Source organism: Malurus melanocephalus, unplaced genomic scaffold (genome assembly GCF_030028575.1).
Source record: "Malurus melanocephalus ecotype Western Australia unplaced genomic scaffold, MMel_1.1 scaffold_208, whole genome shotgun sequence".
Lineage (NCBI taxonomy): Eukaryota > Metazoa > Chordata > Aves > Passeriformes > Maluridae > Malurus > Malurus melanocephalus.
This window is the reverse complement of record NW_026623440.1, coordinates 585,180-599,391: the sequence shown is the minus strand read 5'-3', so window position 1 is coordinate 599,391 and position 14,212 is coordinate 585,180. Positions and strand designations below refer to the sequence as shown.

Below are 14,212 nucleotides of genomic sequence, written 5' to 3'. Positions count from 1 at the left end.
CAGAAGCCAACAAGTTTAAGGATAGAGCAGATGGGACCAGATTCATAAAGAAAAATCAAAGAATATCCTTTGTGTTTTACTCCTTTAATATCAGTAATTCTCCTGTTGCCTTCAAGATGTTGCTACTCAGAAGTTCCAAGGCTTGATTTTTACTGTAGGTCAGCATAATGATTTGGTAAGAGATTCTCTCTGCCTGAACTGAGGGCTCTATATCCATATYAGTTTTTAGTCCTCAAGTGACAATACCTGGAACAGACTGACTCTTCTCCTGTGCTCAGACTAGTGCAGCTTTTATTCATTTAAGAGAGAATTTCATTAAACAAATAAATAGCCTTAAAGCCAAGAGAAAGAATTAAATGGTTTTTTGGGAGAGCTTCTGCTGCTTCTTGTGGTTCAGTCACTCTTGACAGCAGTTTTCTAAATYAGTTAAATGTGACAAGTTCGCTGACAGATGCTTTGTTCCTATTGATCTGTCTTTATATTTCTGTTTATTTCTGTGCTCTTGTAGGAGGAGGCAGACTTAATCTCATGTTCTAAAGGGCTGAACCAGATCTTTGGCATACAGAAGACTTTYTGGTGAAGCCTAAGGCTTATCTCTCTTTATTTACCTGTAAATTAACCATGAACCAAAGTAATCTCTTAGAATGCTGCAAAGCTGCTCAGGTTTACAGCTCTTGTTTGATGTTCTTGATCTGCCAGAATTACTTGAATTTTGTATTCAGCTTCTGGTATAGACCCAAGTCATTAGCAGCTGGGTACTCATTAGTGGCAAACATTGCCTGAAAAACAAAGGGAAGGGTGTGTAAATGAAAACAGCTTCTATTGTCTTTCTGAAGATAGGTGGTTTTCTTCAAAGTGCTTGTAATTATCGAGAAGGCAATTGGGTTTCATGACCTCAGTTATGTGAATTGCATTTAAACAATGTTTCCTGCTCAAGAGAGGAGTGAGTTTTCTTTGTTTTCCTATTGTTGCCTTATTTTCTACTGTTTTGCTCAATGTAATGTATATTTAAGCATTTTTTGTTTGTTTCTGCTCTCTCTTGCAATCGAAAAGCAGGATTTTAGTAAGTGCTCACAATTTGAGCCGACCTTTTAGCTTTCASCTTATAGAAGTCATCCATGGTATAAGGTCTTTGAGGAAAGGTGGATTTCTGTATGGATGTTGCAGTGTTTATTATCATTAATTTCAGTTGTTTTTAAATGCTATCACAAGGGAAATATTTACATGGGCATCTGCTGAGAAACTGGCATGATGTTGATACTTTGATAAGATAGATTGGTTGAAAAAAACATTGTCCAAGTACAGATGAATCAGCCGTGTGCTTTGTCTTTGGACTGTGTCTTGAATTTCCTCAGTCTTGAAGAGTTTTTGTTCGCTTGGTTTGTTTTCTTTACAGCTGTGTGTGTATGTATAATGAGATAGATTCTTGGATATATTTTGCAACTGGAAACAAACAAACAAAACCCTTTCTTGGCTTCAAGTCCAAGCCTGCAGYGGAACATAGCTGTGTTTTACTATGGCTCTTAGCAGTACTGCAGAACAATTTAGGAAGAGAGGTATGAAGAGAATGCTCYCCAGAATGTGAAAACAGCCCTGCTGGGTTAGCCCAAAGCTTAGCTGGTCTGGTATGCCACTGGGAGTGACCAAAGCAGATGCCTAGGGAGGAATATAAGGACAAGGGAATTTATCTGCTGCTTTCCCTGRGTACTTTCCTTTTCCTGGGGTGGGGAGATGCAGCAAAATGGCTCAGTTTGGTACAGTTTTTGTACCAGGAAAATGTTGATGGTTTTTTAAAGTAGGTGATCTAAGTGTGAAATACCARCTCTTGGGGGAAGCTGTTGTGGATATTTCTGTGCATGGCTCACAATCACCATCACTTTCACCTGCACATTTAAAGGTATAATCTTCGCAGTGCACATGCAGAACATTGGATATATGAAGTGATGAAAATCTTCATGCTGTACATCRGCAGTTGTTCTCTCCATTTGATTTCTAGCACAAAAGCATAACTCAAGTTTGACTCTAACTGATGAATAAGTAGCCCTGTAATCCTGCCTGTGCTATGGGATGCTGTAAAGTATGCACTGTTAGCTTGTTTTAWTCACAATTATGGATTTGTCTGTCTTGCCTACATAATTTGGCATGAGAAACATCTGACCTTTAGTATTTTATGAAGATAAGACTTATTTAACCTTCTCATCTAATCTTGGGCCAGTTGGAGACCTGAAAGAGTTTTCAGGATAAACACATTAGTGGACTGATTATGATTAAATATTGGAATCTATTAGAAAGGGCAGGGTGAATAAAGAATGAACTATAATTTGCAATAGGCTCTTTGAAATGATTAATTTAAAATAATTGTGGGCGATCCTCCATGAGTCTTCAGCAACTGAAYCTGAGTTTCAGTAACTATAAGGATAATTATTGCTTTGTACAGTTCACCGTGTGAGACTGAAATGCTTATTTTAGTCCTATTCAGTGCTTACTGAATTGTGTGCAAGTCTTAACATAGCTGTGATCATGTGCTTGCTAAAAGCCATATGTTGCTAAATATTTTACATAAAACTTGAAAACAAAATATTCAATTCCTAGCCATTTAGAGAATGAAAATTAAAGTGACCTTAGAAGGAAAAAAAATCGTTTTTTATTACATATTTGACAAATAATTARCAAAGTATCTCTCTCCATTTGTTCCCTGAGCATCTCAGTTAAATAGGTGGGAACAAAAGCTTTTGACTTTCTGAATAAATCCCATCTTTTCAGTAGTGTTTTTCTTAGCAAAGAGTGCTTTGGGTCACTGTACACACTGCACATTATCCCCACTTTCCAGGAAGGGACACAAAGCTGTAAAGGCTTATGTTAATAACACAAATCAAGCACTAAAACCTTGGCTTTATATAGGGRGGTTGTACTGGTTTAAATAAACATATCAAGTTTAACAGAACAGGTTTGTTCAAACAAAATATAAATGAAGGTGAAAATTAATACAAAAGCTGCAAGAGAATTCATAGCCTTAACTTTTAACATTGGTCTGAGTTACAGGTTTCAGTTTAAAGAAGTGTATGTTACAGAAACAAGGCATGGTCAGATTGGCAAAAGTAAAGGTTTTTAAAGAAGTAAAAATTTTCAAAAGTCCCTTTATTTTTCTAGTTCTTTTAAAATAGTAATAATGTCATATCTAAGTTTCTAAAGCTGGTTCTGCAATTCCACATTTGTTTTTTACCTTCCAGTTATGTTTGACACAAATATTTTTCCATTTCAGAGGCATTCCATAAGCGGGCCAATCTCAGCTTCAAAACCCCTTGCTACACTGACAGACAAAAGACCAAGCTATGCAGAAATCCCTGTTCAAGGTATTGATTCATTAAACTTTGTCTTTAGCACTGCTGTTAATACTTCTTAAAAAAAATTATTTATCATCCAAAGCATTAGCATGTTACATATTTTTATTATCAAAATATCTTCATAGAACATCTCATRTTTGAGTCCTTTTTGCTTGTGTTTTATCACATGTGGTGGTGTAACATGAAGATGCTTTTTTTTAATTTTCAGCAGAACCACATTGCATGCTGATAACTTCACATTATTCTGACAATTTTTAGTGYGTGCATAAAAGTAGTCACTTGTAAAAATCAAGATAAGGTAATTTCAGGGACATGTCTTGCAGCTGTCCCAGATATTAAAAAAACCCACCTCTGGGGCTACATTATTTATTGGGTGGTTGCCGATTTTTTAAACCCCAAAGTGAAACAGGGAGGATGGTTGGCACTGCATTGCATGTGAATAATAAAATAAACTTATTAAGTATTGAATCTTCGGGAGCCAGATGAAAAATTGAATGGAATTGAGTGTTGATTTATCTATTTCCCAATATTCCCCTGTTCTGTGAACTTTGTTTTGTCTCTYAAAAGCACTGTTCACAATGTGCTCTTCCTGTGAGAATGAATGGCTATCATGTGTTGGGTGTAGCTCTCTGATTTATGCCTGCTTTAGGGGCTTTTTGTGTGTAGATGTTTCTCAAGATAATCCCCATATGACTCCAGGCTGAATATTTCCTCTCAATTTGGTATTCCTGAGGTCTAAAGTTTTCTAAAGGGTTGTTGTTTTTTTTTTTTTGGTAGCACTTCATAATAGTCTCTATGTGCCAGATTTCCTTCTTGCTTTTGTTGAATCCATATTGAGGCTATTTGTACAATGCAGCTGCAGGTTTAATTTTAGAAACTTTGATATTTTTAGGAATATTGAAATGCCTTTCCAAGAAGATAATTCAGGATTCTTTAATTGTTACAGAGTTCATGGGTAGACATAAGCTTAAACACAAAATGAGTGGTATGTTTTACATGGCTTTTGTGTTTTCCTTAGAGTCAGTGAGTGCAGGAGSAGCAGGATTGTGTTCCARTAATGAGGGTGCCAGACAGAATTCCTGTTTACAGCCATTCAGATATATTTTTAATCTATCTCTGTAGCAATGTATGTTCCTCATGTCATATTTTCAACTAATAAATGGGGTTTCACTTTTCTTAATCCTTGTTTCTCTGAGGTTTTATATTCAAATTACTGTCTTCTAAGTGTTCCCAYGTAGGAGTATGTAAACCTTTTGTTTGCTGTTTTTACTTGAAGGGACATTTCGTAATAGGAAATAGCTTTGATTTGTTGCTACAAAAATTTAATTTTGTTGTAGTTGTTTTTTACTCACTGGTGTTACACAGCTATCTTGCAATACAATATGTAAAAAGGCACCTCTTAGACTCCTTCACGGAGGAGGAAAAGAAAAAATATGTGGTTTTATTTAATAAAATTAAAAACCCCCAAAACCTAGAGTACAAAAAAATGCCAATCCTATAAACCAGAGGGAAGGAAAAAAGAAATCCCCTGAGGGACAAAACAATCTGCTTTACCAATAAACATTGAGAAGGGCATATTGAATATTTTTGTCTGTGTGCTGAATGGGGGTTCCTTTCTCAGCCTTTTGGTTTAAGGATATTTTTGGATGACCAAGGCAAGTGGATTAACAAGAAGCTTTAGGGAAAAAAGATTAAGGTGGTCATGCTGTATTCATAGTGCACTTCATTGGGAATGAGCAATTGCAGGCCTTCTCCATCTTACAGATAAAATCAATTGTTTTCCCTGTAATAGCCAAGCTCCGGCACTTGTGGACAATATTCATGACTCAGCCCTATATGTCATACATTTGACTGGAATCTTCAGTGRTGATGATCTCCCTTTTTCCTTTGTCCAGAACATTTGTTGAGAACATCCTCTACCAGCCGGCCAGCCTCTTTGCCAAGAGTCCCTGCTATGGAAAGTGCCAAATCTATTTCAGGTAATACCATGTTTTTTAGGTGATCAATGAAATTAGGAACTCTTGAGTTCAGCCATGTACATGTCTATTTTGTCACTGGCATAACCTACAAATATTCTTCTTACTGCTGCACATTTTRTGTTAACTTTGGATTTAAAAAAAGTAGACTTGCTAATACTTGCTAAAAGTTATGCAGAGTGGTAATTTACTATCAAGCTGCATATACTGATATCTCAGTAGCAGCAGGGCTTCTAAAACCAAATCTTTACTAGTTATAGCACAAATAGAGTGATACTGTGAAAATGATACCTTGTATGACCTAGGCAGAATTGATTTGAGATGAATGTTTTTTAAAAAAACCTATATTGAAGTAAATGCTTACAAGTTTTAGATAGTTCTTACTTGTCTTGAAAGAAGAAACTTCTTGCATCTGGTATTTATAAATTAATATWCTTGCCCCCAGATCAATAGAAAATAAGTCTCTGATATATGTGGAGAGTTGAATCTTTGATTTGCACAAACATAAACAATGGTCACTATTTAGGTATAAAGGCAAACCTTGTACTTTGAACTGGAATTTCTTCCATGTAGAGAACATGTAACAATTCCAAATTTGGTTTTACAGAGTACAATGCTTGTGCTTTCATTTGAAAGAAAAATCATTTCCTTTGATAAAATGAAGCAAGCTCTGTGGAATGTGGCTGACTGGTCTCAAGTCAACATTTGAAATACTTGTTGTTGATATTTAATTAATGTCCAGAGCATCACATACCAATTCTTCATTAAAATTAAATGGAAATTAAACGGCTGTYATCTCTAAACTGATTTGGTTTTYTTTTTCCTTAACTACTTGAAGCTTTGCAGTCTACATGGACTAGAGGAAAATAAACACTTTGATGTTAAAGTTCCTTCTCATTCATCAAATCTTTCAAATGAAAGTAATGATATTCTGTTAAGATACATTGATCAAATTTTCTTTCAAAATACAGGCTTGATCATTAATGTAGCTAATGCAGTCTAAGTCCTTCATATTTCTGAAGTGGAAAGTATCAAGAAGAACGTTGAAACCTAGTATTGGGTATAGGTTTCTATGCTTGGTTTGTGAATTAATGCCTGTCTGAGAGCAAATTTGAAAGTTTTATGTTTGCAAGTGATAAATGTGTGGGCATTTGCCCCCTCAGTGTCTCGAAGAAGCAGTGAAGAAATCAAGCGAGACATCAGCGCACCTGATGGAGCATCTCCAGCATCTCTCATGGCAATGGGTACCACCTCCCCACAGCTGTCCCTCTCATCWTCTCCTACAGCATCAGTCACCCCTACAACCAGAAGCAGAATAAGGTAAAAATCCCTTATTTGGATTAATTCCACAGCTATCTGTCTGCATATATCTAGTACATAGTATTGGTGCTGGCACTGCAGACCCCACAGAGGAATGATCTTCAGAAATCTCTAATCTCTCAGTATTTGTTTTAAAAGTTAGATTAAAAGTTAAGCTTTTTAAAGATTATGAGTTAATATCAAAACTTTATACTCCACTAGGAAAGCAAGCTAAGTTGTGTCACTAAATATTAATACCAGCTCAAAATACCATGAAGCCAAAATCAGAAAGTGAGTTTACAGCACATGGAGCAGATCATGCACACTGCCTTGGACTCAGGGAGACCATGATAAACCTTAACTGCTGTAATCCCTGTTGAAGATAAAAAGCAGCATGCCCARGTCTTAATCCCAGACATTGGCAAGTCTTCTTAATAGTCATGAGTGAATGGGCCTGGGTTTTTTTGTCCCACAGAGGGAATCATAGTGCAAGTCTGAGGAACAAATGGCCAGACAACCTCCTTTGATTAGTAAGATAAAAAGATAAGTCTGTGGTAAATTTAAAACTTTTCCTCTCTGTTGTGTTATCAGTCAGAGGACTTCAAAGTATTCAATCCTGATGTTATCCAAGTGAAGTATGTCCTCAGCTCTGCTTCATAGATTGGGAAGCTGGCAGACAAAGATTAAATAACTCTGTCAAGACCATTTTTCAAAAAGCTTCCTGACAAAGCTTTTGTACAGCAGAAATATTAAACCCTTAATGTTCAGAGACACTTGCCATATGTATAAAATTCTGAGGTATTCACAGCTATGAGTGCTCTTGAAAGTGATTTCCCTGAAATCAGCTGAGACAGGGCTCAGTGCTGCCCTCCTTTCATTGCACAGGAATTAAACTGGGTTTAATTGTGAGTACTTTACTAGCAGTAATTATTGTGTGTATTAGTACCTAAATTTAAACTGAGTAYATCCAGAAATAAGTTTTAAAAAGAGACCAAAACACTGTGTATGAACTTTGATCTGGTAACATTGAGTKGTATTGGTGTCAGCCTGCAGACTGTAGCAAACAGTGTGGCATTCCAGAGTGGGACTGTACAGTTGTAATTATGAAGTCATTACTGTGCTGCCCAACCAGTGCCTGCTATGTTCAGTACTAAAAAAGGCTTAATGGAGTGTGCAGCAGTGGGTGTGTGGGATGAGTGTGGCCTTTGGAGCCACCCTCAGAGTGTCGCTGCTGGAGTTCAGTTTGCTGTTTCACARTCAGGTTTCTCTGTTTTCCCTACCTATTTCTGAAAGTTGTTGTAAGATAAACAGTTACTGCTGTAGTTCACTAAAACAAATACTTGCAGTTTACTGTTCCCTGTTCTAGTTGAGATTTCATTAGGGCTTTGATTTGRAATGCAGTTGACCCGATATGTGAACATGGAAGATTTGTATGACAAACCATTTTTCATTGTCTCCATACAACTTAATGCTAATTTATTTTCTTCAGCAGTGTTTTCATAACTGTGAGAACCTGATATAARCCATGTGCTCTTGTTGGAATTTGAGAACAGGCTGTACAGCTCCCTCATGGCTAAACAGTATGTTTAGCATGAGGAGAGAGGGAGATTSTTATTTGAGTTCTATTGTTGCCCCAGATCTCTGTCCTTAAGTTCTCATCRTGTTGCATAACCCTCATTATAGATTGAATATGCAATCCCATTGTTACTTGTTTCAATCACCAAAGGAAAAAATACATCAGTGTAAGTTGTTGATATTTGTACTGATCTGAGAACTGAAGTACAGAATTTCATGAAGCATCATTCTGGCTGTGTGGTGTCTATGAATATTAGGTACACTGATCTATTCAGATAATTTATTTCATATTTACAATACACAGTTACTGACTTCCTTGTCATGTTAAGTCAAGAAGAGCAGTTTGGTTTGAAGGCTCAGCATCAAAGATAGCAGATACTGTTTTGTGTCTGCTGTCCTGCTGTGCATATATTTTCATGGATATTTCATGTTATCTTTTTCTAAGTAACTTTGAGATCCTGCCCCTCCATATGTTGATGAAGACTGGCCAAGCAAATTGCAATCCATGTTTTAGGATTAGTGCCTTAAAGCATTTCCTTGTCTGTTGGGCCATATTCACTTTYGTGCATGGGCCAAGAGATGCAGATACATGGAACAGTCTCTGGTGTTCTGTTTGCAGCACACATGCAGGACAAATCCACATTCCATGGATGCTTTMTTTTCCCTTACTTAACAGGAGCTGGAGAATTCCTACCTGTAAATCTGCAGCAGGGAATCCACTGATGRTATTATGTATTTCCACATTCCATCCCTCTTTCCAGTCACCACAAGGGCTGTAAAGAACAAAGAGTTGAAGATTTGAGAGTGAATTTATACAATCCCTGTGTCTTTTTGGAAATATTCAGAAAGAGTAACTTAGGATTCAGCCTACATCTCTGTAAATGTTGTGACAATCTTGCTTACATCTGATAGGACTCTTYAAAAATGGCAGATGAGGATATCTTTGCAATTCACTGATAGCTATCTTATTTTAATTGTCCAAATGGAGATTATTAAAATTAAGAACAACTGCTGGCACACTTCACATGCAGTAACTAAGCTCCATAATGATGTAGTATTTGCTCTTTTTGTCAGACTGTTCATTATCTGTAGAAATACTGTATCATAGTATACTGTAACTAGGCCACTAAAGAAATACTAACTTCTGTAATATGGTTTTTCTAATCTACAAATTTATTTCTGTAGCCAGGGAAAGAGATACTTGTAATGTAAAATTCATGAAAAAATGGCCCACTTAGGTTGTTMTTTTCTTCCCCAATCTTTTCTTAAGGAAAAAATTACTTAAGATAGCTTGACAAACTGGAATTGAAATTAATTGACTGCTTTTATTGTGCTAATATATCAAATGGCAGATCAGCCTACATAGATCTCCCCCTTCTTTTTTGAGAACTCCAGGTCTCAGGCAAATGTTCTGTTAATAGCACTGTGCTGCTCATATGCAAACTTGTTGGTTCAAGGTGACATTTGTAATCAGCCATGAGATGCAAAAGAGATAGCATCAGTTTATTCTCTTTTTAAATACAAAATAAAGTCACTTGAGTTAGCTTAATGGTTCAGGTTGGAACTTACTATGTTGTGAGTTTAGTTTTTGGGACTCTTACAAATATCATTGAGGTGGAAAGACCTAGTAAAAAAAAACTTAAAGAAAAAAGGATAATTTGCTAATGAAGGACTTATGCCCATCTAACTCTCAGGTCTTTTGCAGTGTATTGTGGTTTTCAGTCAGAAGTGCTGTATCTCAATATGATGATAATTTGTCCTTTTATTTAAGATTTTATATATTTCTGTTGCATTAAAAGCTCCTGTGCTTTGTTCCTAGAGAAGAGAGGAAAGATCCCTTGTCTGCCCTAGCAAGAGAATATGGAGGATCCAAGAGAAATGCCTTGCTGAAGTGGTGCCAGAAGAAAACAGAGGGCTATCAGGTAAGTGCAGAGCTGGCTAACGCCGCGCTTCTGTGCTGCCAGGCAGTGGAGCCTGCCCGTGCACAGCCCAGGCTGCTCCACACCTGACTGCATGGACTCAGTGGCCCTGGCATGTCCTGTACTGTCCCYTTGGAACGTGTGCTCCGAGTCCTGCTCCAACACCAGCAGCTCCTCAGTCTCTTTGCTCCACACAGCACCAGATTTTCTTAAGGGGGCAGCTGCCTTCCCATTGACACACTCAAAATCAGCCTTTCACAGGTTGCACTTTTAAAACTGCAGCTGAAACTTTACCAACTTAAGGTTTAAMTTAATGTTTCCCAAATACAGCTAGAGTACTGTTTCTCAGATTTCAGAGATTTTTTTTTTTTAATAGGAATTTATCTTAGGGGATTTTTTTGATCCTAGTATGCACTCCCATTTAGCCTCTTAGGAACAGTTTGTTTTGTGAAAGTGGCATTGTCTTGCATTTTGAACTTGGCTTTCCACTGCAGTTGCAGATTTTATTTTTTTTGCTTGGTCCAAATGTTATCAGAAGCCAAAAGAGCTAACAAGACAACTGTCCAGAGTTCTCCTGATTACATTATTTTTTCAAAAGAACAGTGGCTTCAGCAAACTAAACCAGGATGTTAATAGTCTGACCATGATGTATTTGTTTGGTTAACTTGTATTGAAAGTGTTTGGAGTTCCCAACACAATCCTCAGTTTAAGAACTTTACTCTTTCCATGACTTGAGGCTCACAATGCAGGAGGAAGTTGAGAGGCACATAACAGGATGGTCGCCCATCCATAGGAAAAGTCCTCCTTAAGCACAATGGACAGGCTGTGATATAARCCCTCCCCCTCTTCCTGTGGCACGTCTGGTACGAAACTGTGCTATTTCTGAGGATAAGCAGCTTTGTGGAAAGAGCCTTTCTCCTTCCCCACATTTTAAAAAAAGGCAGGATGTTATATTTCTTTATAAATCCTCGAACTAAGTGCAAAAATATTTTCCCATATTGTCTTGAAATGAAAGATGAATTTGACAGCCTTGTTAATCTGGTTAGGAAAAGTGATAGGAATTATTCCAGACTTTTCATTCTGTAATTGTGTGCACATGCAAGAATATGCTTCTGGTTCTATAGATTGCTGCTTCTAATTCCTTGAGTTTTAYAAACACTGCTAAAAGGATAGGTTTTGAGACTTTGTGTATTTGCTTCAAAATCTGCAATAGTGACAAAATACAGAGTATCTGCAGAGCCACTGCATTGCCTTCATTGAAACTGTGAGATAGTATCAGGAGGTTATATTAAGTTAATTTTTGGAGAAGAATGCCTTTTGCTTTAGGCACACTCATTTTTCATTTCTTTGTTGTACAGAATTTGATTACTTTCATGATCCCCCAAAATTTAGTTCTGGTTGAACACCCTGTTGGTGGTGTTCTAATGTTTTAAACATACCCAGCACTGTATTCATTGTGAACAGAGCTTATCAGTGTTATCAATACCAGATAAGGATGTTTTTCTTTTTTGTTTTCAGTGAATCTCTGCTTCATTTTAATTTTATTTTAAAACTATGTGTATTCAAAACTGACAAACAGTAAACAAGCATCAGAGTAATGAACATCTCCCTTCCTCATTCAGTCCTGCTTAAGGTACTCACTCTTCTTCCTTCCCTGTCATGCAAATCTGGGCAGGGTATCCTCTTACCTCCTGCTGTTCCTGGTGTCTCACACTCTGCCACAGWTCCCTTCTATTCCCAGCATTTCCTATCATTAGAAATTCTACTTTTCCCCTGTGCCACTGTTGCTTTTGTTTGGTTTTCACCTGGGTGAGAGCCAGCACATGCTTTTCTCAGCTGCAGGTACAAGCTGGCTGCCCAACCCTCCTCTGTCTGTGAGCTGCTGCAGGAGCCTCACAAAACACGAATTCTAAATATCCCAGCCTTTTCCTCTAGRAACAGCAGTAGATCACTTTCTAACCAGCCACCAGTTTCTATACAGTTACTATTTCAGCCAATATTACCTGTAAGTATTGCAGACTAAAGGAAAGATACGTGCAAATTGAGTCTGTAACAAGTTCTAAAATGAACTGGAAGAGTGTAACCTTTATTTGGAAACAAGAAAAAGGGAAGGAAATAATAGAAGCCTTTTGTTTCAGAATAATTCCTTWGTTAATTTTGTMCTATTCATATTAAACTAYCAATACTTAAGTAAAACCCTGTAAWYCAGTATTAYTSARGTATGTCTTTGCCAGCAGAGAAAGAYGTTTCCTTCTTCATCCATTGCCAGCAGTAATGACTTTTTTGTCTTTTCTCCCTCTCACCTGGGGGTGATGTYTCACAGCTGTAGGTTTTTATGCATAAATACCTGTAAGGTATTTATAGAAATTTCTTTCAGCTGTTGGTGTTTCACAGGGAAGGTGGARCCTTGCACGCTGAGTTAAAGCTCCATTTCTGACAGAGAAATGTTTGCTTCTGGTATTGTTTTGCCTTTCATACCAGGAATTGTATTTTGGACTGAAGAGTGGAAAATAGCTAATAAATAGTAATCACACAAGTAGCSAGACACAAATCTTAATTTCTAAAAAGTTTTTGAAGGTGTACACAGTTCTAGGTGAGCTGCCAGTGGCTCAGCCTGTTGAACACCGAGTGTGGTGGAGTTGGTTTATCCTTATGATAGCAGGATATGATTGAATGTTGTTGCCTTCAAAGTCCAGCTGTAGCTCTTGAGCTGCTTCTTATTCCATGTATTGAAAATACTAAAGAACTAAAAAACAAACAAAAAAACCCCAAACAAACAAAAAAACCCCAAACACCAAAGTCTGTTCTGTTTCAAGGAGAGAAGGTTTTCTTTATTCACAAAATAGAGAATGTGGAGAATACAGCACTACAGAAATGTCTGGTTCAACTGGTATGGGTTTTTTGTCTGCTCAAGTAAAATGGAAGAAAAATAACTCCTGCACTCCTACCCCTTCTAGAAAATTGCTTGCAAGCTTTTGATTAGAAGTCTTAAGTACTTATTTCTGCTTCAGAAGCTTGAAACTTCATGAATGCTAAATAATTCAAATATGATAGTGTGGTGAAGCTCTTAATTTCAGTCCATTATGGTGGAATAAGCCCTGTTAAAAAACCCTGTAAGTTATTTCATTGTACACTTTTCTTGATTTATTCAAGCAAATTTGGAGGAGAATAAATGAATAGTTACCTTGAAAGGTAGTTGTTAATATTTAACTGTGGTTCCAAATGTTTTTTCAAGAGTACCTCAATAAAAAAATTAGATTGATGTAGCCATTGAAAAGAAATTGTTACTGGTGTAAAAACCTGTATGACCTCATCTCTTACTATATTGTAGCTTTTGATATGTTGTCTGAATGTTGTTTGCAAGTAGAATTTCTCATTGGAGCTTAGGTTTAGAGAATGGTGATCTGCAGAAGGTCAGTGCAGAACWAGCAGGAGCAGGTTCTCTATTAACTTCCATCCAGAGCCTGCTCTGTCTCAACACAATTGCACTCACTAAGGCATTGAGCTTTAGTATATTCCAGAACAAATCTCTAAGCCATGAAAGAGGAGGGCTGCTCTCAAGATAAGCGTTTAGATAAAAGAGGAGCAAATCACCTTTAGTTTYCAGATGAACAGGCACAAAATTCTTGACATTTCATCATGTGTTAGCTTTGCTCAGGATCTAACACTGCTTCAGAGTACAGAGCCAAGTGCTGCATTTTTCAGAGAAGAGAATCCTCCTGGCTCCTCTAAAATATGTGCAGTGTCATAAAACTGTCATAAATTCCAGATATCTTCAAAGCATAAAGTAATCCCATCCAGCTGTTATGGAGCATTTACCCTGGCTGGAGCACAGCTACTTTCATTTTGAGTACACAGCTAATAAAAGTCCCCAAAAGGATGTGAGCATGCATGTTTCATGTTAAAAGAGGACCAATAAACAGGATACACACATCCTTACCCATTCTTATCTCCWGCAGTATTTCAATTTATTTTCCATTTTGGCAGMATTCTGAGAGATAATTCACTTCCACAAGTCTGACACCAAAAAAAAGCAATTGTCACAAGATAGCAACAAGAATAGACTTAATTTTTTTTTAAGCTTTCTTTAAGCTTTCCA

The 14,212-nt window shown here is 37.1% G+C and overlaps 1 protein-coding gene across 4 annotated transcripts in view; it reads left to right on the top strand.

The window, feature by feature from the left end:
- The window catches only part of SPECC1L (sperm antigen with calponin homology and coiled-coil domains 1 like), a 60,762-nt gene that overhangs the window by 33,401 nt on the left and 13,149 nt on the right, over nucleotides 1-14,212 (top strand). For all 4 annotated transcript variants that reach the window (XM_057373897.1, XM_057373898.1, XM_057373896.1 and 1 more), the window contains exons 10-13: nucleotides 3,263-3,353; nucleotides 5,240-5,323; nucleotides 6,484-6,640; nucleotides 10,014-10,116. In XM_057373897.1, the coding sequence (XP_057229880.1) occupies nucleotides 3,263-3,353; nucleotides 5,240-5,323; nucleotides 6,484-6,640; nucleotides 10,014-10,116 (435 nt within the window). The remainder of the gene's footprint in view (nucleotides 1-3,262; nucleotides 3,354-5,239; nucleotides 5,324-6,483; nucleotides 6,641-10,013; nucleotides 10,117-14,212) is intronic.